At 32.1% G+C, this 26,362-nt stretch overlaps 2 protein-coding genes across 2 annotated transcripts; one reads left to right on the forward strand and one right to left on the reverse strand.

Moving 5' to 3' along the window:
- The first annotated feature begins 1,594 nt into the window (after positions 1-1,594).
- Positions 1,595-2,465, forward strand: LOC108473178 (uncharacterized). The gene is made up of 3 exons (XM_017774717.2): positions 1,595-1,847; positions 1,933-2,057; positions 2,155-2,465. Exons 1-3 carry the CDS (start codon positions 1,647-1,649, stop codon positions 2,261-2,263), a joined length of 435 nt encoding a protein of 144 aa, XP_017630206.1. The 5' UTR covers positions 1,595-1,646; the 3' UTR covers positions 2,264-2,465.
- Positions 2,466-2,531: 66 nt separating this feature from the next.
- LOC108472807 (1-phosphatidylinositol-3-phosphate 5-kinase FAB1B-like) lies at positions 2,532-12,394 on the reverse strand. The gene is made up of 11 exons (XM_053030055.1): positions 10,482-12,394; positions 9,266-10,162; positions 8,296-8,449; positions 7,833-8,177; positions 6,845-7,684; positions 6,425-6,756; positions 5,901-6,024; positions 5,639-5,809; positions 4,035-5,537; positions 3,365-3,631; positions 2,532-3,250 (listed from the first exon to the last, which is right to left on the reverse strand). Exons 1-11 carry the CDS (start codon positions 11,084-11,086, stop codon positions 2,927-2,929), a joined length of 5,562 nt encoding a protein of 1,853 aa, XP_052886015.1. The 5' UTR covers positions 11,087-12,394; the 3' UTR covers positions 2,532-2,926.
- Between the last annotated feature and the right edge of the window lie 13,968 nt (positions 12,395-26,362).

Here is a 26,362-nt window from a genome sequence, read left to right on the forward strand (position 1 = left end):
GTTACCCAGACAGCATCTTTCTTTTTCGGTGATAAAGGTAATCCCGTTACAAAATCCATAGTAACTCTTTCCCATTTTCATTCTGGTATTGTAATTGGCTGCAATAATCCCGAAGGTACTTGGTGTTCAGCCTTCACTTGTTGACATATCAAACACTTCGATACAAATTCAAAAATATCCTGTTTCATTCCCGGCCACTAGTATATCTTTTTCAAATCATTATACATTTTATTACTACCAGGATGTATAGACATGTTACCATTATGAGCTTTATTCAAAATCTTCTGTATCAGTTCTGAACTTTTCGATACACATACTCTGTCTATGAATAATAAACAACCCTCGGTCTCGATCTGAAATTCTGAGTCAGGAGTCGACTTACTTTGTATCCGTTTCGCTTGCAACTTACCATTATTTTTTTGAGATTCAGAGATCTGTTGCATAAACGTCGGTCTAAATTTTAACTCAGCTATGAGTGAACCATCGTTAGATAAAGACAACTGGGTGTTCAATGCCCGTAAGGCAAACAAGGATTTCCAGCTCAAGGCATCTGCCACTACATTAGCTTTCCTCGGATGGTAATCAATAACGAGATCATAATCTTTCAATAATTTCAACCATCTACGTTGTCTCAAATTCAGTTCTTTCTGTGTCATTAAATACTTTAGACTTTTGTGATCCGTAAAGATGTGACATTTTTCACCAAAAAGATAATGCCACCATATTTTTAATGCAAAAAAAATAGCTGCTAATTCAAGATCGTGTACCGGGTAATTTCTTTCATGCGGTTTTAGCAGCCTAGATGCATATGCCACTACTTTACGATCTTGTATCAATACACAAGTGAGGTATAAGCCCTAATATGAATAAATTCAAAAAGATTAGGTATGTATTTGCACATTTTAAAAGTTTTAACCCTTAAATGAACGACCCTAAAAAGCTAGGCATTTATTTGAACATTTAGCTAAAAAGTTAATATGACACCACAGCAATAGATGTCGAGGTCATTATAGGATCATGTCATAATCATCAAATGATGAAACTTTAGATTTTTCTGAAGAATTTGATGTTGAAATAATCCTAAAAAACATATTATAAAAATAACCTTAATTTAAAAATTATTAAAATGCAATATTAAAATAAAAATCCAGCATGGATATGGTTGGATTATTATACACGTAGGAAAAGCTGAAACCTTATCATTGGAGTTCAGTCGACATAAAAAAGTATATATAGTAACAGGTGGATTGAAATTTTGATAAATATTGAGTAATCATACTGAAAAGTTTAAGTTTTAAATATCGTTTCATATTCTTTTACATGGAAAAAAAATAAGTCATTAAATTTGATGCAAACAAACTTGCAATTTCAGTAAAGGGAATTAAGAAACTGATAATATGTACCGACCATCAAATAGTATGGAAAAAACGATGCAGAATCAACAACAAAGTTGACTCAGGCTCTCGCACCAGCAGCAACAAGTTGAAGATAAGCAACATGGGACCTACTTACCTGTTTAAACTTCTGGTTGTAGAACCATGACAAGACATTTACCACCCAACAATTAAAAAATAATATTCATTTTGATGTTATAATAAAATTTCTCTTTGCAATACTTTATAAATATTGTTAACATAAACTCAGTCATGTCTGCTCTTCCTTTTATTCCCCTCCTTCCGGGTAGCATGAGATCAATGTCTGTAACATGCTCTGTTCCTTTTCGTGTTCCTGTTAGAACATCAAATCCAGTTATCAAACATGCCGACGACATCTTTATGCTTAAACACAATCATGATCCTGGAAAGAAATCTTCCACATTTCAGATGAGATCATTCTCCAAGAACACGGTCAGTATCTTGTATTCCATGTTCCTTGTTCATCTAGATTACTTATCCATCATGAATGTTTGATGTCTGCTTCATCTTCTAACAGGTTTTCGAGGATCAGTCCGAGGGTGTAATCTGCTATAGAGATGAAAATGGAGAAATAGTTTGTGAAGGGTACGACGAAGGCCCTCGTTTTCCTCGACAGATTCCGGGGAAGTCCTATCATCTGAGGTAAGAACTCAGTCTCAGATTCCTTGTTAAGCCACATTCGAATTCCTGTGAACTCTGTACTCCAAGTTGAAGCTTTTTGGCAATGTTCTGAAACCAGAGATGCTGAGATCCTTGATATTCTCCGACATAGATGGCTCCAAATTGTTAATGGTGACGGGTTCGGCAATGCTAATAAAGGTGTTATCATCGTGAAAGATGACTCCTAGTGGTACGAATTTAATAGGTGCACTAGTAGAAAGCTTTGGCTCTTACTAGATTCCACAGATTTCATTAAATAATTGTTTCTACAAGAAAGACACTTCAAGTATTAGAGATTGTATATAGATAGCTACAAGATCTCTCTCTTGTAATCACTTTGATTTTGCATATTGATGATCAAAGCTAATAACCCCTTTAGATTTGTTGTTATTTTTCAATTGATATATGTGTTTAGCAGTTGCAAACCAAATTGCAAAAAATGAATGCTAGGAACACTAAATAGCAAATCAATTCTGAATTAAGGATGAGCAAACAAATAATGAACATAGGAAAGACTTTGGGAATTCTTCTATTTCATTGTGATACATGAAAAAAAAATTGGCGGACAAAAATACACTACATGATAGAATGCTAAATCAAATAATATAATATTTTGTACAAAAATTTCCTGCAGAGATCTAGAACTATCAGATCTTTGACAGAAATTCCAATGGCTTTAGATAGCCTTGTTTGGCATCGACTAACAAAAACATTTTTATGGATCTCTTTTGGTGTAAAAGAAAAATTGCTCTTCAAAAAGACTTCAAAATATGGAAAGAATCAAATGAACAAGGGAAAAAATAATGGTAGAGTTCAACTTCCAAATTATAAATTTGAATGTTGAATGAGAATCACTTAGCTGAGGTCCCACGTTGGCCCGTCTCTTCACCTGTATCTGACTGAGATTTGCTTGGAACGGAAGGAGGAGACCACTGATCTGGGATCATTAGAAAATAAGTTGACATTGCTTTCCTGAACCTTTTCTTGTATTGTTCAGGTGAAATTACTGTGGGTGATGCATTCTTTGGCCCACCAAGGATGCCTGAAGCCTTTACCCAAGTTTCAAGATGCTTGTCCCAGGTATACTGCCTCAAGAAATCAATGGTTCCCAGAACTAACTCATGCTTCTCCTCATCCACTCCAACCAGTAATGAGTAATCCATCACGTCGTTTGCCTGCAGGGAGGGAAATAACAAAAGAAATGAGCAAAATTGGATAATGTGTGGTCTAGTTAACATAAGTTTGCAAATGCATGTCATGTAAACTCCAAGCAACGATTTAAAACTTACTGCAAGGAAAGCAGTGTCATTCCATACTGCTCTTTCCAACAAACGCTTCGCTTTATTACCCACAAAAATCGGGGAGGTCGGCATTTGTTCGAGCAAGTTCTGATCTAGCAGAACCTTGTTGCTTCCACTAGAATCAGGATTATAACGAGATCTAGAAGATCCTTTGAGATCATAGAGCCGTGTGACACTTCTCCTAAACAGAAGATTCTCCATAACCAATACATCTATCCTTGATTCTTTCCCACCTTTAGGTTGCTTTGTCGTAACCTTCCAAGAAAGAGAGAAGGGGGGGGGGGGGGGACATCAACAATAAGAAATAAATAAATATTATAAATAAATGAACACTGTTTGCACCATCTCATTCCTAAAAGCATGAAAAAGCAAAGGTTCTCTGCCCTTTCTAAGTCCCCTCAGATCGTTTTCATTCAAAAGTATCAGCAGTTAGCATCAATCACCCAGAAAAAAATTATAAACATGAAAGCTTCACCATGCAGGCTTATACCTTTTTTATGCAAAACAACCTTATTTTTTGAGCACTTAGTTAATGGAAAACACGTCAGTTTGGGATAGCTCCAGCTTCTTTAATGATCATCATAACTGACCATTTGTCTTTTAGATTAGAGATTATGATATATAGCATTAGAGCATATTAAACCCTAGAAACAAGCACCTGATAAATACCGAGAATCTTCGCCAGGGATGTTGGACTTCTAGATCTAATTGCTTCAGACAAGTACTTGAAATATTCAGGTGCAAACTTTAGAAATGATTCCAACTCTGTCTTTGTGACTTGTTTAACAATAAACCGATCGTCCAAGGTCTTTGCAAAGAAAGCATTGCTCTTGCCACCCTGAGCTCCCCACTTTTTACAGCGACTCAGAGACCTTACAAAATCCATCTCTGATGGGCAACATATTTTCCTTAATGTTTCAAACCACTTTGCATAGTAACAAGTCACCACATATTTCACTTTATCTGACCCATCATCTCCAAATGACACCCGGACATGCAAAGACTTCGTACGAGAGAGGGGGTCAATAATCAGGGAGCTGCGAGTTCTAAGAAGGCCATCTGCTGAACTAAAACTTCTATGAGGATCTAAGGCCAGATCATCAACAGAATGGCTCAACTGAAAATTCACTGAATCAGAAAGGGGTACTGAGGCTGTTGAATCCCCCTGGTCTTTAGGTCTATCCCCATCATCACTTAGCTGGGAATGGTATTCAGGCGATACTAGAGCATAAGATATCATACTTGTGAGCTCGTCATCATAAACTGGAATAACAGTGTCATTAATACCCACCGGCAGAAGCAGCCTAGCCCCATCTTGCAGTTCCAACTCTCTAAACGATGAAACATTGAACCGATCATATGCACTGAATGTATCAAGCTTTGAAGCACTTCCTAGAAAGTCTTTGTTGTATGAACGGTAGAAACTTAAGAAAGGCATTTTTAACCAGCTTACAAAGTCTTCCATATTTTCAGAACCTATACTGAACAATGCAGGAGAAGCAGAACGAACAACCTTTGGCACAATCTTTTCTTCATAATCGCCTTGCAAATCTACAGCACAAAAATCAGGAAGTGAAAATGAATTTTTCTTAGATAATACAGGTCCTCGCCGAATTTCGCCAGTCCAAGCAGCATCAAGGGTATCCGACAAATTTTCTATCACAGGAAACTGGCCTTCTGACAAGGCCCTGCGCACATTTGCCTTAGGCTTATCATTGTCATATTGATCAAACATGCTTTGGCTAACAGAAAGATTATTGTAGTCTTCATTTTCACAATTTGAATTTCTGTTCATGCCTGGTTCTTGATGGACTGCATCCGACTGATTTGTGTTTCCATTTACTTTTCCTTGATCATAGTCCGTATTGAGCTTTGCATCCACCAAAGTAGAGTCACTGCATTCAGAGCCTTTTCCATCTTTCAACATATCCATGTCCTTGATCCTCTCAATTTCAGTGGGAGGTTTCTCCTCATGTCCTGAAATTGAATTATTGCAACTGTTCTGGGTGCTGTAATTTTCTAATTTGGCTGCAAAAACCAGGCGTTGGTCCCACATATAAGATTGGAAAAGTAACTGCCGACGCAACCGATTAACTTCAAGAATGTCAATAACAGGTTGCCCTTTTCTCCCTTCCCTTTTCAAAGACTTTTGCAATGATTCCTAAACCAAGGTGAAACAGACATAAAATCCACTGACAATTAGGCCTAGACATAAAATTCAACTCAAGTATGTGAAAAGTACAACACCATAGGAGGTCTCACCTCAAACTCCAGCTTCTCCTTTTGTAATATTCCTTCTAATTCAGCAAATTGATGTCTTGACTCAGATGTTTCCGTGTTACTATCAAGTGGCCCCAAGCCCATTTGTTTTTCAGCAATTTGCCTTAGGGACTTTAGTACTTCAGAAAACAGAATCTCCGCCTGGTTATCCACCTGTTTATAACAATAAGATAAAAATAGATTACTCAAATGCAGAAAGATCCAAATTGGCTACTTCATAAAACTAAAACTATTATCATTACACCTTATCTGTTTCTTTCTGTATCCAATCTTGATTTTCATAGTCAAATTCAAGTTTTGAAGGTGGAAGGTAGACAGAATGAACATCAATTGTTGCATACCGAAAGCAAGCCACCATTCTCCCAAATCTACATGTGTTTAAACAGTGAGAGAAATGATATGATGTACGAAGTTTTTCTGGCTAACAATTCCTGATATTTCACTAGGCAGATCATGATCTAAATCATTCAATTATAATATATCAAATTGTAATCAGTTCACTAGAACAACCAAAAAGTCCCTAAGATCACTAATATCATGACCAAGGAGTTTGTATGGCCAAAAAGAAAAACAGAGATTAATGACACTTTGAGGTGAACTACAATCATAAGGATCAATGTCCTGCACAAAACCATGTTCTAGTGTCACGGACTTAGGATTTGTGCCTCACAATCCGTGCACACTAGCACATTCTTGTTGAGGACAACTATTTGTACTCACACATGATATTCGGTTAATAATCTAAAAACAATAGGGAAAGAAGATTACCCATAGAAACGAAGACAATCTCTATGTAAAGAATGGCCACAGCTAGCAACCCTGCTCGCAGCTGCATGGTTTGAGAAACTAAGCTCCAAAAACTTCCCAAATGATAAGCCCCAAGCAGCATCAGACATCACTCTTCTGAGAGTCGCCGGAGGAGAACCATTGGTCCTAGGACATTGCAAGCATCTATGCCACATCCAGATCTTGCCCTCTTTTTCACCAGGCAAGAAAAATTCAGGGAGTTTCTTAACAGAAATGGTGAGTGTTCCTTGTCTATGAGTATAACAGTGAACATGTGCTTCTGAAGGCAAGTCACATGAATTGCATCGAAAACTCTGAAAAGAATCATCAGTCTCCTTAGTTTAGAGAGAATTACTGCATCTGAACAAAGAAATACATAAATGTAAGGAAGAGAAAGTATACCTGATCGAACAAATGATCCCGCAAGAATCGACCCAAAGGTTTATCAAAACTGCCATAGTATTTGATCCGAAAGAGATGGGATCTTTCGCAGACAGTCCCTTTCCGCACACATCGAGATGATAAAGATACCAAAATGCTCTGATTATCAGAAGGTGCAGAAGGAAATGCTTCATTTAAAGGTTTTGACACTTCAGATTGGTTATTATGGTTTTTATCATCTTGTTGCACAGATGTTGCCTTTGAACCACCTGACTGAAGTTCAACCACTGTGCTATTATTCTCCGAGTTAATGTGTGCCAAAGATTCTAACGGCTGGACACCATTATTCATGAAAGCTGGCTTACTTTTTTCCACCATAATTTCCCTCATTGAGGATTCTTTGGTACCCATTTCACTTTTCTTGGAAAATGCATCTGAAATTTTCTCAGAAGTAGTTGATAAAAGGGCAGTTGACTTTTTCACAGTGGGTTGTACAGACCACAAGCTTGTACCTTTACTCAAACAAGATGCTGGAGTTTCTTCTATCTTCTGAATATTGCGACTGATGATTGCCGATGGAACACTGTTAGCTCTTTGTGGTCCACTACAATGTTGAGGTCCCTGGGGCTTTACATTGGCAGGGGTAGTAAAACCAGGAACTGTCGATATTGACCTTGCCAAGGTTGATGGTTTATCCGGAAGTGCCACAGTCATTGGAGAGTTGGGGAATTCTGGCAGAGAGGCTCCTTCATCGGCAAGAAATGATGTCTCCAAAGCCAAGTGATAAGCTGCAAAAATTCCATATTGGATTACATTCTTGGCTTTCTTCAATTCATCTCCATTTGCACCCCTAAGCAGTATCTGAAGCAAACATATATATATATACACTCAGTTAGACTAATGAAATGATCCATCATAGCAATAAATTTCATATAAATCCACACTGGGGTCAACATGAATATTATCTGTATCAATTGTCTCTTTTTTTTGGTTAGTTTAAAAAACTTACAGTGCAACCTAATGGCTTAGGGCAGCCTTCAAAATACATTAATGTCTTGGCCAATTTCTTCCCTCCTTGCCTAGCAGAGCCAAGATCTTCCCTGAACCTCTCAACATGAAATTTTTCACAGTAGCCCAGCTTCTGAGAAAAGAGATGGTCAATGGAAGGGACTATTTGAGCGCCAGTGCAGCGTGCAATGCGTTCTAATAATGGCCTCTTGATATTGAGAACAAGTGATATGTTTTTCTCCAGAAGATATTCCTGGGCAAATCGAGAGACTGATTTCTCTACTAGAAGGATATTAGGTTTATGTGCATGTATCTTCGCTACAGCCATCTTCAAATGATCCATTTCCTGGTTAAAGATGTCAAACCAGTAAAAGAACCACAAAAAGTAGAATTTAGAAAAAAAAAATCATGGAAGTAAAAATCAATGAAGCAAAATAGAAAGGAACACATAAAACATGAAACACCTGTAGCAACAAAGTATCAAAACTTGACAATAGGTTAGAGACCCGCTGGTATTCAAGAGCTCCACCAAGGATCATCAACCGAGGTTTCTCTACTATTGAATTCATTCTTCGATGAGCAACATTTTTCTTGCAAACAACTCCCTTGATAACCATACTATAAGAACCATAGGAAAATCAGAAATAGTAAATAAAATGAAATAAATTATAAAAGGTTCATAACCAGTGCAGTATTATACTTCAATTAGAATGTATGATGCAGCAAATTAGTGCAACCGATAGTTTAATGTCAGAAAGTACTATCATGAAAACCTGCAATTTACTTGTAGAATGAGACAGTAGAAAGAATTGAAGGGAGGTAGCAGATCTTGCAATCTTTAGGCAGTAGCAAACTGTGAGATTTTGGAGTTTAAAAGAGAGGAATCTCCATCTCATTGGCATGTCACTCCTGACATAATAATCTAATTCTTTTGCTTTTCAATCGGAAATCAATGACTTTCTCAAGTTGCTGCACCAAATGTCAATGTGGACAAATGGAGAAGAACAATTCAAGTCAACAATTTTTTTTTTTTTTTTGGCACATGCTTTAACAGTATCTATAGCTATTTACTCAGATAAGATTGCAGATTGATTCATATCTTATTCATCATAGACCAGGTAAAATGAAGAGTTGAATTGATATTATTAAGAATCATATTAAGAAAATCCTAGCATAAACTTGTTAGATTCACATGAGTTATTAAATTAGGAACCTGCTACTCAGCAGCCAAACTTAAGCCGGTATGCACTATATTAATATGCTGAAACCTTAAAGAAAAGGGTTGATGCAGACAATACAGGGTTATCTGTTTTACAAAGCAATCATAGTGGTCATCTCAGTGATTTTATCTAATTCAGATATCTACATTCACAAGAACAAAATGGCATAAAGGATGGTACCACACAAACATTTATTATCTGATGTAACGTTTACCTCTCATTGCGAAGCCCAGAAGCTATGCATTTCACTTTAACATATCCAGCTGGGTCCATCTCTCCCCCTTTGCTTGTGTATGGCTTCAAAAGTGAAGCAGCCTCCCAAGAAAGAGCGGTGATGATCTCCAACCAGCTATCTTTACTAAATTCATCACCCAAAGGAAGGTTCTCGACCTGTAAAAGCTGAGCAATCAAAGCCCTAAAATGCCCATCAACAATATTCTTTGTTACTTTCTTCTGCTCCTCATTTGACCTACTATCCCTAGAGCGAGATTCCCCACTTCCGAAACTGCTTGACTTGCGCCAATACTCCCACTCACTTGCACCTTCACCGTCATCCTCTTCTTCAAACATAGCAGCTTCCCTCTCATCTTCTTCATCTTCTGGTTCAGGAGGGAGCCAAAGAAGTCCATTTTCAAAATCTACAGGCTCAGCAGCATATAAAGTAGGTGATGCTTCATGTTCATCACCATCGTGTTCATCTTTCTGCACAAGCTGTGATATTCCTTCCACATCTGGTGAAGGAACACGGTTGACAGGAGAAGTGCTTAAACTTTTTGAGTCGATATTTTCTCTATCAGGATAAACTTTCTGTGACTCATCATCATTGCTAATGTCATCAAAGTCAATAGGAGTATAGTAGCCATCATCTTCAGAGAAATGCGATGTCTCAGAATCAGACAGATATAAGCAGTACTCATCATCCTCATCATCAATCCAAACCTTTTGAGTCAATATTCCCTCAGAACTTCTTGAGTCAATATTTCCTCCATCATTATTGCTCATCTCATCAGAACTAAGAGGCGTATAGTAGCCATTATCTTCAGAGAAATGCATTGTATCAGAACCGGCCATATCTAAACTGTAGTCATCGTCCTCATCATCAATTCCAATGCTGAAAGAATAGCAAGCAACGTTTAAAGTATTAAGAATAGAATCTCTCCAAATCTTCCAATTGGTTTCAATGGCTACTTCCTTTTTCATTCCTTTTTCTGTTTTCTAGAGATCTATTCAATAGGCAGAACTAGGTAAAATATATTAATGAAAAAAATGACAATAACGCTAATAGAAATGGACAAATATATATATATATATATGTACATACAGATACCCTACGGCCCAAGGCAAAATATAAAGAAATTAGTTACGCTTGGCCGGTAGACAAAACTTTAAAAATTTTAAGAAAAATGCACTTAGGTGCAAGAACATCTGACCTGCTCCATGAAAACTCATATTGGCTGGAAGATGGATCTTCTGCATCCATAATAAGATCATCGCTAAACTTGGGTGTTTTCTGGCTAGGCCTGCACATGCCTTGCCTCATTGCTGAACGAGGGCTGGGAATAGACCTCCGATGCAAATGTTGGAATCGTCTGGCTCGAAATGCCACTGAGCTGGTAATACTGGTGGCCAACATTGAGGAACAAAGATCCTGGTCAGGCACCCACACTTGACCATCATTGGTATATATCCCCAGCCTCCATTGCTTGAAACAATAATCGCATACCCGCATCATCTCCTGCTCTTCGAGGGGGATCCGTGGGTCATAAGATGGAGCAGGAATTGAGTTTGCTGTACACTTGGCACAGAAAACTCGGCCACAGAGTCGACAATGGTGTCTACGGTTAAATAATGTGAATTGGGCATCACAGTCATAGCATACTCTGCAGCTATGATCGGGCATCCAAAAATCCCGTGATACATTAGCAGCCTCTGATTGCCAAGGGAGCCACGACTTTAGTAAACTAACTAGCTCAGAAAATATGTTGTTAGGAGCATCCATCATCCATCTACCAATGATCCGACTGCCCTCATTCATTATGCTATGTTCATTTGGCACCCGTAACAAACCATAACCTACATAGCCTGAAGACACAATCCGACCAACGAATAATTGACACTAATCCACCTATCTAAGTAATTCTCACTTCATCTCAATCCAACAATGAAGACTATATGGTACGATAGAAACAAGAAACTGCTTCCACCTTAATTAAACCCTTATCCAAATCAATCTTCTCGGTATTTCTCCTAAACTGAAATAATTTTTTTGTCAAAATTCTTCTATCTTCAATTTGTCCAACCAAATCACAAATTGCAAGAAAACCAGACCTTAATATAAAGGGTAAAATTATAAGGCTGATCCTCAGTTACTACAAAATAAGATCAAAGCACACCCCTTTTCACGAACCAGTACACATCCATCTTTCATCAATAACTCACAGGCGGAATTTAAACAAAACCCAATGTTCAACCAAATATCATTTTGTCATTAAAACAACCCAACGATAATCAATCAATCAAATTTTTTCCCCCTCCCCACAGATATATACAAACAGATTTTTACGCTATTCAACCCTTTTACCTTGGATTACCAATCAACAACGCATCATCAAACAAACGATGATCAACCTCTTGAAGAATGAAGCAACCAGCCAATCGATTCTTGCCACCCACGCAAACGAAAAGCAGGTGAAATCCAAGTGAAAGAGAAAGCCACCACAAACCCAGAGTGAGATTCTGCGTCAAGAAACCAATAGAATGTTGAAATTCTTGACCTTGATAATGAGCCTATCGTTTGCAAGATCAAAAACAGAACCCCATTTTTTCTATTTTGCAAGTTTGTATCAAAAACAACACCTGAAAAAGCCTATGCATTGTTTCCCATAAAAAAAATAATTTGGGCATACTATATATATCTAATCTCACAGTCCAATCAAAATATATATTTTTTTTAAAGTTGTTGACAGCATTATTTTGCCCCGATATCCTGTGGTAGAGAAAGCTCTCTCCTTTATGAATTGACACTATGCTGCATGTATAAAATAAAATTTAAAAAAAAAAATTGAGCAATGTTTTTTTTGGGTTATGGAAGGACAAAAATGACATTGAAAGAGATTGTACTTAAGTTAGAAGTTTTGGAGGTTTGACTATATTTAAAGAGGAATGTGCATCAGGAACGGAGGAGACTTTGAAGGGTCATTTATTTGCTGCCTCTCCCCCTCAACGACGGAATGCGATGAACCACATTGCTCCTCTTCCTACCGATTCCATGATTGTTTTGGCTCTCTATCTACTATACCCTATATATACCATCATCCATTATTAACATTTTTAGGGGAGAGGCGAAAGGTTTCTATTATTAATATTTTTTTCCATTATTAACATTTTTTTTAGACTCTTATAAGTCTAATCAATTAAATTTATTTGACTCGAGACTCACTTACGGTAAGATGAAATTAACTTATTCTTTTTCCAACACAAAAATCAATTGAAAACCTCAAAATGATTACTCCAGAAAACAGTGAATTGCAGTCATGTTCGTCTGCAATTTTGTTTCATAAAAATTATAAATACGGTCCTGGTTTTGATCAAAGTCTATCAAAGAGAGAATTTCTTTTGCCATTTGAGTCTCAAATCAATCCATACGGACCGAAAAAAAAAAGACCGAGCATAAAACTTTCAGAATGAAAGCGGATGTGAGAACTGAAAAAGCATACCCAAATAAACGGATTTGAGCGAATGAACAAGAGAAGAGAAGGAACTTGAGTGTACTTTTGTTGGGGATTTTTAGCCCGGTAATGTTTGGCTTGTTGGAGTATCTCTGCAATTCATTTTTCTTCCTTGAAAAAGCTATCTTTTGCAGCAATTTTGATGTTTTCTTAAGATCATATACAAGTTTCCAAGCAAAATTCAGGTTTCAGTCTGCTCTGTTTTGTTGATATCTATTTTGCTACATATTCTGGTCTGAGAAACATATGGTGATCTGCTGTTCGAGTGTTATTCCGATAAATTTCGGTTTCTTCTGAGCACAAAAATGAAATCTAGAACGATACTGATATAAGAAATCACGAGTTTTGACGAATTGGCATAATGATTTTTTTTTATCCTCCAAACTTTACAAAAAATAATTATTTTAGCTCTGAGTATAAATTTTCACCTCTTTTAATCATTCAATTTATATTTTTTATTAATCATTCAATTTATATTTTTTATTATTGTCATGTAAATATCATATTGGTATTTAATTAATATTTTAAATTTTAAAATATTAAAATTATATTTTTATTTTAATTAATTTTAATTTTTAAAATAAATTTTATTATTTTTATTTTTAAATATTAATTAAATACTGATATGTTATCTATTTGTATGTAATGTTAACAAAATTAAAAGAACATTCATTTTATATAATTCAACTAAAAAACTTAAATTTATGGACAAAAATAAGTTCTTTTTTTAAGTTGAAGGGTAAAATCATTTCATCGACAAACTTTGTCTGTTTAGTGTCACTCTCCGTCAAAGTTATTAGCTTAATCCCCCAAGGTTCAATGATGCTTTTAACTTAAACTTTGATTCTCTCTTATTTTATATACAAAATTCTGTTTGATTCAATTTTTAAAAATTATTATGTATCTGTTTTACATTAACATATTACATACACAAGTTATTATATTTATTTAATACATATGTAGAGCTCAAATTTTATCCGAATTCAACAAGCAGAGTCTAAAGCACCAAATAAATTAACAGTCCAATTAACACCCCACTAAACCAACCATTATACCCCACTAAACTAACCACTAAATCACCCCACTAACTCTATCACCTCATTTGCCTTAAAAAAAAAAAAGAGGCAATCAATTGTAAAATTTAGCTATAAAAGTCATTCAAAACTATTGTAAAGGGGGTTCGTTTTTTTTGAGAAAAAAAGAGAGAGATTCGAATAAAGACTTTCAATGCAAAAAATACACGAGATTAATAAAAAATCAAAGCAAAAGAGGTGTTTTTTTCATCTGTTCTCGTTTTAAGTTCTTTGTTTATTATATTTTATCTTTCAATTTTATTTTGTTTTTTTACATACGAAAGTAAAAATAAATGGGAAGAAGTTTACCCATTTTGAAATTGCCGAAAAAAAGATTTTTTTTTTTTAGGTCTAGCCATTGATGTACGGTGATACCGACAATGCGCGTGGAGGTCCAAATGATCGAGCAAATTTGGACCAATGGCGGATTTAGAAGGGAGGAGAGAATGTTATTTTAATATTATTGTTGTTATTATTATTATTATTATTATTATTACTGTTTTTTATTATTAGTAGTAACATAATAGTGTTTTATTATTTTATTATTATTTTACCTTTTATTACTATTATTATTAACCTACTATTATTATTTTTATTAATATAGTATTATTTTCTCTTTTTTATATTGTTATTATTATTAGCACATATATTATTATTATTAATGTATCATTGTTATTTTCTATTTTATTATTACTTTTATTACTATTGTTTCTATTATTATTATTTTCATTACTTCCATTATTATCATCATTATTTTCTATTATCATTAATATGTTGTTTGTTTTTATTATTATTATTTTTAACACTATTATCATCATTATATTTACTTTTTTAATATTATTACCATTATATTTTTTATTATTACTATTATTTTTATTATCCGTCTTATTTTTAAACTATTTCATTCAATATTTTGTTGTACATGTGTTTATTTGCCAACTCGATTTAAATTAAATTTTCATTTGAATTTTCTTTGTTATTCCATTTTTATCTCTGTATTATTTTATTTATTATTATCTTTGTCTAGATTTTTCAAGTAAAGAGAAATCGTGTCCTAACGTACTGGGTTTCGATTTTTCATTTGATCTAAGTAACCGACTATTCTTTTAAATTAAAATACATGAGTTTTAAATGAAATGGAAGGCAATATTCCGTATTTAGAAATTCGAGTAGTCGTGCCCTAACGTACTGGGTTCCGATTTTCCGTTTGATCTAAATATTTGAATATCCTTTTTAAAATTTAAATACATGAGTTTTAAATGAAATGGAAGGCAAACTCATACTCGAGGGTCGAGTTGTTGTGTCCTAACGTACTAGATATGACATTTTACCTTGAGATGAAACGGTCATTGACATACGTTTTAATTCATCCAAATACTTTAAAAAAACAGTAACACTAAGAGGGATCGTATTTTAAACTCTTGCCAAATTTTCAATTTTCGACATTAAGACACTGAATAATTAATTAGGTACCAAATTTGGGCGTGACGAGGGTGATAACCCTTCATCGCACGTAATCGACTCCCAAGCCCATTTTTCCAATTTTTGCAGACCAAAATCGTGGTTTTGATAAATCAATCTGTTTATTGAAAAACGACCACGTTTTGAAGTGACCCAATCACACCTCATCAAAAAGGATCGGTGGTGACTCCAAACTTTCGTTTTAAAAAGTCGATTCCCATTTTTCAAAAAAATGGTTTCGACAATATAAATAAATTGACCAATTTATTTCTTTAAATATGTATAATTAAATCAAAATCAATGTTTTATGAATACATTTAAACCACAATCAAAATTTTATGTATACAATTACACCAAATCAAAGTCATGTATCAAATTTCGCGACAAATTAAAGTTTAGTATAATTTTAAAATTTATCCCAAAAAAATATCAAAGTCATTAGCCTTTTAAAATATCTAATTTTTATGTCAAGTACGTTGCATGTGATTTTATACATTTTAATTCATTAGTTTAATATATTTGTACTAATTAAATAAGTTTAATTTATTTAAATATCAATTACTTTTTGAAAAATTAATTGAGAGAATAAAATAATATTTTATAAATAATGAAAATAAAAATTAAATTAATATATAAATTATTAAAATAATATACAAATTTGGAATTAATACAAAAGATATTTCACATTTAATAATAATCATTAAAATAGATTTTAAAATTTGAATTTCTTTCAAAACAAATTCACAAAATGATTTACACCTACACCAAATAAATAATGGGTAAATAAAAAAAATTTTAATATGGCTTGCTTCAAAGGGTATAAACAATTTACAAATGAAATTGTAAAAATAATATTCTATCTCCTTGATTGTTATTGTTATTTGAACATGATTCGATATTGCCTTTTCAATAACCATTGTTTTAATGCTCAACTCTTTTTATATAATTTTAATTTATTATTGTTAACAATTTCTAGTTTTTACCAGAACTTTTTCTTAAATGCTAAAGGATTGTATATACCTAACTATTTAATGCTATCTATAAAGTTACAATTAAGTTTTAATGGTATATAACTCTAATACTATTAATTGACAATAAAGATGCTTAGAGTTTTATTCAATTAATAAATTTATTTGCATAAATAAAATTAACACAAATTTTTAAATAAAAACCATTTTTATAATAATGTTAAAATTAAATTATAATTAATTTTAACTAATAATTGTAAATTATAATTATTACAATTTTTTTATATTTTATGGTTAAAGTTCAGTTCAAGTAATAATTCTATTTTAAAAATAGAAAAACTTTGTTTACACTAAAATTTTTAAGTAATAATTTTAAAATAAAATATAATTATTTTTAAATATATATAATTCTAACTTACTTATTGCTAATAATCTCTATTTTTTATCGGTAATTTTTCTTAGATGCTACATGATTGAATATATGTAACCTCCCAACCCAACCTAGACATTAGGCCGAAACTTGAGAGATTATATTAGCCACCGAAGCGACCCGATAAGCTTTCAGAGTTTTTTTTTTTTGAAAAATAGTCCTTTCTGAAACGTTTGTTTTAATTTTGTTTTGAAAACTTAGTTGAGTACTTGTTTTAATTAACCTCAAGTTTTATTTAATTACCTAACAGCGGAAAAGATGGTATTTACCTTTGTTTTTAGTAAAATTAGGGTTTATCAGAAAATAATAACCTAATAACCTAACTTAAATTTATAATTGAATGTCATGCAAAATAAAAATTCAAAACTAAATCTTAAGTTCCATGCCACAGTTCATAAATAATGCAATCTTTTAAAGGAAATAAAGAATAATAATGAAACTTAAAATATTAAGAAAACAAAATTGAGTGGAGTCCCTCTGAATGTCGCATCCGCATCCTAACCTTGTGAGTTCTCTATAGAAAAGGAACATAAGGGGGGTGAGTTATGAAAGCTCTATGTGAGTTCCATTATACTAACCTTGTGAGTTCTCTATAGAAAAGGAACATAAGGGGGGTGAGCTATGAAAGCTCTATGTAAGTTCCATTATAAGGAAACTGAAACAAAACTGTAGGCAAAGCACTTTAACAATTCCAAGAATAAACACAATCACAAAGCATTTCAGATTAACAGTTTTTCACATAAAATACTTCACTATATATTTCTCAAAATTCAAAATAATCATAATCGAATAATAATTTAGAATATCACTATTTTAGATTAACTCAGCACAAGAATAATTGGTGTCACGATTAACCATACAGAAACGTTGTTCATTGAGCAATTCTCTATAGTAATTTATCACATATCAATATTTCAAATCACACAATAATGTACATATGTGTATATATATATATGTATGTATCATCTCAGAAATCATATTTTTGTATGCACATGTTTTTATGAATGCCATACAGTTTCGGTTTATCAGAAAGATCCTACCCCCACTACTACGCTCCATATTTGGGAGTTCCCTAAAACTCCCACCACCATCACACTAAATTGTGGATTAATCACCAATAGTTTATAGTTTTATAGTAGGTGAAATCTGCCGATGTCTGTGGAAACACAACCTGCTTGCTAATGAAATCTATTAATGGGTTGTGAATTCATAGTAAAACCCCACGGTTGGAATCTACTATAGCTATGGGTACACAACAAGATCATTACAGTTGAAATCCGTTATGGTTGTGGGTACACAACAAACATTTGAATGCAGAAATTTTGTTGATTCTTCCTCGATCATATCAACCAACCCTACGCAATGTAATCTAATCGATTTGATTTAATCATATATCGAAACATTTAATGTTCTAACACATGGCAATCAAGTAGCAAAGTCATGCTTTCTATACATTCATTTTAATAATATTTTAGGCATATCATTCATACAGTCACACTAAATAAATGTACATATGGTAATTTATATATACTTTTCAAAATTCATGCACATATTCAAAATAAAAAATAAATATCATATTAATTCGATCATTCATGGAGTCTAGCATGCCTCAAATCATCAGGGACCTAATTGCATAACTTAGTTTGAAACCTATTCAAGGACTAAACTGATCAAAATATAAAATTTTAGATAAAACTATAAAATTTAAGAAACAGAGGCACATGACCGTGTGGAATAGCTCAAGTTGTGTGGGTCTCATGGTCATGTGGATAGGCTATATTTGATGGTCCAAGTCAAGTGGTTTGGGCTGGGTTCGATTTTGCCTCAATTTTCTCATAAAAGAACACAAACCTAACTTTTGGGGTCTCATACGACGATCCTCATGTCCAAATTTGATCTTGCTCACCAACAATATGTATTCAATTAAAAAAAAAGTAAGAATTACTTATTGACTTACAAGATTTACCGAATTTTAGCAAGATTTTGAAGAAAATTTGAAAAAGATTCAAAATTGATTTGAAAGATTGTTAAGAACGATGCTATTCTAGAATCTTAGGGTTTTACAAAATTAGAAACAAGATTTCTAACTGACCTTGGCTTGTTTAGACATGGATTTGATGGCATTTCGCTAAACGACACAAAAAAAAAATTGAACATGGTTAATTTTGGGTTCAAGATTTGAATATAAAATTTCTAGCAAAGAAGAGAAAATTTTATGAAAAAGAAAAGTGAAAAAAATAAGAGAAAGAGATGTATTTAAAGAAGAGAGAAAAGAAATTCTAAATAAGGTTGAAAAAGATAATCAAAATTCTATTATGATTAGGAAATGAACCAAATGATAAGATTAAGTAAATTTTAGACGGTTGTTTTGGCAAATAAAATAAACAATCCTATCGAAATTTAAAACAAAAGGAAGGGAATTAGTTTGGATAAAGCTTGAAACTTTAGGGAGGATGGAGTGATGCTTGGCCATTGGGCTATTGTCCATTTCTTAATTATTTTCTACCACATTTATTTCTTATACTAACTTGGTTTTCATCCTTAATTGCTGAAAAATAAAAGAGGAAAAATGCAAATTGTAAAGCTTAAACATTAATTCTTTAAGGGTTTAACTAAACTCTTAACTACTAATACTAGAGCTCAATTTATTATAATTTTATAAATTCTAACCCCTAATTTTGGGGTGTTATAATATATCTAACTACTTAATGTTATTTATAAAGATAAAGTTAAATTTTAATGGTCTATAACTCTAATACTAATTAAGTGATAATTAAAATAGTTACAGTTCTATTCAATTAGTAATTCTATTTACATAAATAAAATTAGAACAACTTTTTAAAATAACAAAGTCATTTTTATAATAATGTCAATATCAAATTATAATTAATTTTAACTAAAATTGTAAATTAAATTATAATTATCACATTTTTTTATATTTTATACTTAGAGTTCTATCAAGTGATAATTCTATTTTAAAATTAGAAAAACTTTATTTACATTAAAATTTTTAAAATAATAATTGGAAAATAAATTATACCTATTTTTAAATATGTAGTAATCACAATTTTTTAATTATATTTTTGAAAATAAATTATATTTATTTTTAAGTGTATAATTATATGTCAATTTAGTAATATGATGAAAAATAAATGGTATTTTTTCCGATTTAAAAGTTATAGATTATATATAGATAATGTCACATGCATTGCATGTGCAATATCCCATTTTTCAGTGGTGTCGAAAACAGTGATTTTGGGATCACAATTCTGGCTAATGAGTCTTTAATTTATAGGTATTTAATATTTTTAGGGTTATGTGATTGTCGTATTAAGATTTGGTCAGTTGATTTTATTGTTTACTTAGTTAATTTAAGAAAAAGGACTAATTTGTAAAAGTCGCAAAATCTAGTCATAATTGAATTGTAATGATTTGATAGCTTATTATCAAATGAGAGAGGACTTATGTAGTAATTAGACCATAGTGAATATAGATGGACGGTTAAGGCCGGCTTTTAAGTTGTTAAATTGCATGTTTGTTAAAAAGGGTCAAATTGTAATTAAATAAAATTAAACTAAAGAATAGTAAAAACAAAATTTACATAATCTTCTCTAAGGGTTCTCCACCAAAAATTAAGAAGGAAATCTCCATTTTTGGAGCTTTAGGTTCAGCCATAACTAATCTCTTGCATGTAGCTCGTTTTAAACATGTTTCTTGTATTTTTTTTTTTTGTTTTTGAAATTGTTGTAATTAGGTCCAGCTAACTCGTAGATTTGTTTTTGAAACTATTAAGGATTTCAGAATTTTCCATTGATGATTCTTAGTTATTCTTGATGTTAAATAGTGAATTTGTTGTCTTGGTTGTTGATTAAGATTATTTTGTAAAAGGATTTTTGTTAGTTTTTAGTTAAATGATTAAATTGATAAAATATTTAAAATTTCATGAATTTTTTGTGAATTGTGAATAATTGTGGACTATTCTATCATAGGAAGAATTTCGGTTGGCTTGGGAAATTTTGAAGTTTGGATAAATTTGAAATTTCGGGATTAGGGACTAATTTGTAAGAAGTGTAAAATTTTAGGGAAAATATAAAAATAATGGAAAATTAGGGCCATCATGCATTGAATTGAGTTTTTAAGGTATGTGAATTTAATAAATTGAATTTAATTACTATATAGATTAAGAACCGAGTCAAAAAGACAATAATCGAGGAAAGGGGAAAATTGCGAAGTAGTCCCTGCGAATTAATTGGAAGCGGTTTATAGGTAAGTTCATAGTGTAGATAAAATATATTTATATATTTATATAACTTGTGATACTATGATTTGGTTAAACTGTACCCGAATTGAATTATAATATTAAATTGAAACTATAAAATGTTTATAATTAAGTACAGATGAGAATTGAGCGTTTGGCAATTGGTGTATAATCTGGTTAGTTGTTATTGAAATGAATGTAATCGATTTATAGCATGTGTATGGATATTGTGGAAGTGCCTTTGATTTATCATGTTAAGAATTTTGCTAAGTGCCTGTTTGAACGTAGTAGTCGACTAGGATATGATTGGCATGCCAATAAAGTTTGAACGCACGCTTGCATGGGTTTGCACTTTAGTGCCTCTATCTACACTTCGGTTCCTCCGATTGCACATCCGTGCCTCTTTCTGCACTTCGGTGCCTCTATTATGCATCATCAATGCCTTTGGTGTGGTGTAGTTTCCCGAATATCCGAATCAATTTATTATAGTTCATTGGGCTATATATCAATTGTCTTAAATTTCATTCATTTGTTCAATTTTGTTAGGTAATTATATTACTACTAAATGATAAATGTTGATATGAATTTCTTGTTTATAAATGTTGATGATTATATTGAGAAATTATGGATGATAAATTAGTTATGACTTTTGGAAGGTATCATTTATGATGTAAATGATTATATACTAATGTTGTGTGATCTTGCATTTGGATATCAGGAATTAGAAACTTATCTTCTTGTTTATTTATATTGGTTGAGGTAAGTTAAATGGTATATATATGCTATGAACTTATTAGGCCTCTTAAGCTGATTTGTTTCATTTGTGTCTCTTTTGTAGTTGGCATTTTGCGAACTGACCGAACGGATTGTTTTGGAGCACACACTATCCAGCCATCTTGGTAGCTTTTGTTTGTCATTTTGGGATGTGGCCTGCATATAGGTGATTTGTTGTGGATATATAAATTGTTAAGTTATTTTGGTACATCTAGTATTATGTTTGGTTTTAGATATGTACTTGTGTTGGTTATAATCAAGTTGATCCTAAATGGTATATATATTTGATGATGATGATATGAAATGGTTGCTTGTTGAGTATGCCATATTTTGGTCAATTAAATTGGTGGTTTTAGACATGAATGGTTAACTTATGATAAAACTTTTCTTTTATTGTAACTTTGTTCTTAAGTTGAATGAATGTGTGAACTGCCTTTTGATGGCATATTGGTTAGATATAGGATGGATGAATATTTGACATGTATTTGGTGATTTGAATGTGCTTTTAACAATGTAAAATAAACTAGTTATGGTATGTTTTGTTGTGCAAGAAATGGTGCTTGAATTGGCTTGATTTAGGGGTTAAAATTGGAGCATACGGCCTGGGGCATGGGCAGTCACACAAGACATGGGCTGTCACACGGCTGTGTGCCACACACGGTCATCTCATGCTGCCGTTTGCCACACACGGTCATCTCACACAACCGTGTGTAGTTATTGTTTTAGATGCAGGTTTCACCCAGTCTAAGACACGACTATGTGTTTCAAGTCAGTTTGTGGCACGATCGGGCACACGGCCATGTAACCCAACTTTGAAACACATACGGTTTGACACATGGCCTGCGACACGGCCGTGTGGCCCTATTTTGAATATACACATGAGTAGACACACAAGCTGGGACACGACCGTGTGTCCATACTTCAAAAGTTCACACAGTCTACGCTATGTCACACGGCTGTGTAACCCATATTTTCCAAATTTTCATATTTTTCCAGAATTTTTTGTTTTGTTTCGATTTGATCCTAGATTGTTCCCAAACTATTTTTAAGGCCCTGTAGGCTCGATTTAAGACTCATAAGTATATTTTTGCTATAATTAGATTCAATTGTTATATGTTAGTATTTAATTGTATAATTGTTACTGTTGTGAAGTTAAATGTTCTGTTTTGCTCGGTAATACTCTGTAACCCTAATCTGATAACAGAGATAGGATAGAGGTGTTACAATATGGTGGTTTTACGTATTTAATATTTAATTAATGTTTAAATAATTTTAGTAGTAAAACAGTGTTGGACAGCAGCAGTTGTGTGACTTTAAAAATTCACCAAAAATTGTGTAAATTGAATTAAATTTAAAATAAATTATGGAATTAAATCTTAATGATTCTATTTTCATATAAAAGAAACATGGGGAGGAAAAGAGTTGTATATTATGTGATATTCTAATTTTTGTGAGACAGTTTCAGAACGAATTCGAGATCCCCTATTTTGACTTATAAAAATTGTTAAAAATTGTAGAAAAATAATTATGGGTTATAATTTACATGCTTAGAATTTTTGATGAGTCTAATTTTAATAGAAACAAACGGAAACATTATCTGAGTCTCATACTATGAGATAAATAAATTTTAGTGAAGAAAGGTCGAAACTGTCAAAAAGCAAAACAGGGGAGACTTTGAATAATAAATTGTACTTATTGGCTGGACCAAAAATTCTGAAAATTTTATTGTGGAAATATATATGATTCTAGTTTCTGGTAAAATTTACGGATCTTAATTTAGAGTTCCGTAACTAGAGATATAAATGATTTAGTGACTGTAACTCAAGAAAACAGCTTAACCAAACAATGTGTAAATGTACAATTGGGTTAGTTTTACTATGGAAAGCATGTTAGTAAATTGCTTATTATTATTTCATGCGAGCTTACTAAGCGTAAAGCTTACCCCCTCCTTTCCATTTCTTTTAGTGTTGTCAAGTTAGCTCAGGGTTGGAGATCGTCGGAGGCAGCATCACAGTATCAAGCCAACACCTTGACAGTATAAACACATATGGTAGAATTATCAAGTGAGTGACATGTATAGGGACCTAGTTTTATAACATGTGTTATTATAATTTGGCCAAATATATTGGTCTTTAGTGAGCTAATGATTCTGACTTATAAATCTAGCTATTTATGTTATGTTTGACATTGGTAATGTGCATATGCTTGTTTGCCATGCATGGTTGGTAATATGTTATGTGTTATTGTGAATGTTTAGGTCCGTTAACGCCTCGAATCTGTCCCGACGTTGAATATGGGTGAGGGTGTTACATTAATATTAGTTAAGATGCTTAAATTTCTTTTCAAATAATAACTCTAATTTACATCAATAAAATTAACACAATTTTAGTCAAAAATTTAAGTTAATAATTGTAAAATATAATTATCAAAATATTTTTCCTATATTCTATGCTTAGAGTTCTATTCAAGTAATAACTCTACTTTAAAATTAGCACAATTTTTTAACTAATAATTGAAATTGAAATTTTAATTATTTTAAATGTCTAATTATCACAACTTCTATTTTATTTTAATTTTTAATTAATAATTCTAAATTAAATATTATAATTTTTTAAAATGTGAATTTATAAATATTTCAAAAGAATTCCAAATTAATGCTTTTATATATATTATAGATAAATAAAATCAAAGCTGTTAGCTTATTTTTAAAGAAAAATAAGTTGATGATATGGTTGTTATGTATGATATAAAAAAAAAAAATTGGAAGTGGAGTGTTGGAAAGAGCTTATAAAATAACTTAATAGAGAAATTGTTTAAGAGAAATTGTTTTATAGGTAATTCCCATCACATCATATCACCTATAGGCCAAATTAATTAAATTATAAAGTCTCTCGGAGGCATCATATGTCATTCCCTCGTTAGTTTTATATATTTTAGGTAAGTATGAATGACAATAAATAAATGTGAATGTGTATTCTATTTGTATTAAGAGTATTGTTGGAATGGAGTGGGCTGACGAGGGAAAGGGCTTGCAGTCTTTGTCTCATAATGTCTTGGCATTGCAGGGCATCCTACGAAGATGGAGGTAGGTATAATAATATCCAAATTCGTAAATGAAAGAAAATAGACAGAGAGAGAGAGTTGTTTCGTCTAAAACTGGTCCTGGAAATGGTAAAAGATGCAATGGGGGTCTAGACAAAAAGAGAAACATGAGTATGTTTTGAATAAAATGAAAAGACTAGATTGGACGAAGAAACTATAGAAAAAGAAATCAGCAAGAGCTTCAGATGATCACATGAATAAATCTTGGCAACTCTTTGTGTTTCTGGAAAGAAGCTTCTCTCTTGGCTCTGCAACATCAATGTCGCCAAAGTGATTTTCTGGAATCCAGTTTCCGGTTTTTGGATCTCTCATCCAAAATGCTTCCTTCTCCTTATCATGTGCTAAAACTTGTACCCTCGAAGCTGCTGATGCCACTGCTTGCATCTTCATCTTCTCCGCCCCAACAGCATATGATCGTCTACTACAACACATCCATATATCATTCATTCAATAAAACAAACCTTAAAACTAAGATAGAAGATTAATATATAAAGATATAATAACCTCAGAAGCTGAAAGTTCTTGATAGAAGCCTGAGCCATGGTTTAGTTTGGAAGATAGAGTTTTTCTTTTTATGTGGATTGTGGAGTCTGAATGCACAAAAGCATATTATTTATAATTTTTGTGGAAAGAATTTGAGAATATCAGTCACTCTAGCTTGCATAGAAAAATAATTACAGAATCTAATGAATAAAGCTCCGAAAACAATTACTTTATTTAAAAATATATTATTAGTAATTAATTAATGAGATATTTATGAAGATAAACTTTTCTTCTTTTTCTCTTCTTATAATTAAATATTAATTCAATTGTAGAATGATTTTTTGTTTATAAATTGTTACTACAATGAGATTTGAACCTCGCATAATAATATTTAAAGTTTTTAACTTAATTATTTTACAATTTAATTTTAACATAATTTTTTTATTCACATCGTGAATGTATTATACAATAATAATCTTAATTATTTATGTAAGTGAAATTATATCTTTTAATTCATACTTGGCTCTTTCTTTGTTTATTAATGAATGTGAAAATGGAATTCTGTGTAATATTATTCTTCAAATTTCCTTTTGGTAATGCAATTCCTATTGATGGAAATGGTGGAAAAAGGTAACTTGAGAATTGAAGATTGACATTCACTTAATACAATTTATAATTTTACTATTAACAAAATATGATTCATCACTTAATTTGCATCGCATGCTTACATCATCAAAAATTATTTGTCAAGCAACTCTAATTTTAAGTAATATACAAATTACTTTTTTTTTTATCTGTGATGCTATATATTAATTAAACGATAATTGATTATTTTTATAAAAGTTTTATAAATATAGAATGGACACTATTTTGAAATTATTTTTATAATATGAATATAGATTGTATTAAATTATATTTTATATAATTTTTAACTTAATTTTATTTATTAATTAGAAAAGATAATTGTTAATTAAATTTAAATAATGTGATCAATAAATAATTCATCGTTTATATTTTCAAACATTTATTTCAAT

This window comes from Gossypium arboreum, chromosome 6, assembly GCF_025698485.1.
Source record: "Gossypium arboreum isolate Shixiya-1 chromosome 6, ASM2569848v2, whole genome shotgun sequence".
Classification (NCBI taxonomy): Eukaryota; Viridiplantae; Streptophyta; class Magnoliopsida; order Malvales; family Malvaceae; genus Gossypium; species Gossypium arboreum.

Excerpts from the sequence above, each read along its gene's own strand:
- LOC108473178 (XM_017774717.2), top strand. The coding sequence starts at position 1,647 with ATGTCTGCTCTTCCTTTTATTCCCCTCCTTCCGGGTAGCATGAGATCA. Across the intron at positions 1,848-1,932 it reads GATCATTCTCCAAGAACACG|GTTTTCGAGGATCAGTCCGA; the intron begins GTCAGTATCTTG and ends ATCTTCTAACAG. Across the intron at positions 2,058-2,154 it reads GGGAAGTCCTATCATCTGAG|AGATGCTGAGATCCTTGATA; the intron begins GTAAGAACTCAG and ends TTCTGAAACCAG.
- LOC108472807 (XM_053030055.1), bottom strand. The coding sequence starts at position 11,086 with ATGAATGAGGGCAGTCGGATCATTGGTAGATGGATGATGGATGCTCCT. Across the intron at positions 7,685-7,832 it reads CTAAGCCATTAGGTTGCACT|ATACTGCTTAGGGGTGCAAA; the intron begins GTAAGTTTTTTA and ends TGTTTGCTTCAG. Across the intron at positions 6,025-6,424 it reads GATTGTCTTCGTTTCTATGG|ATTTGGGAGAATGGTGGCTT; the intron begins GTAATCTTCTTT and ends AAACACATGTAG.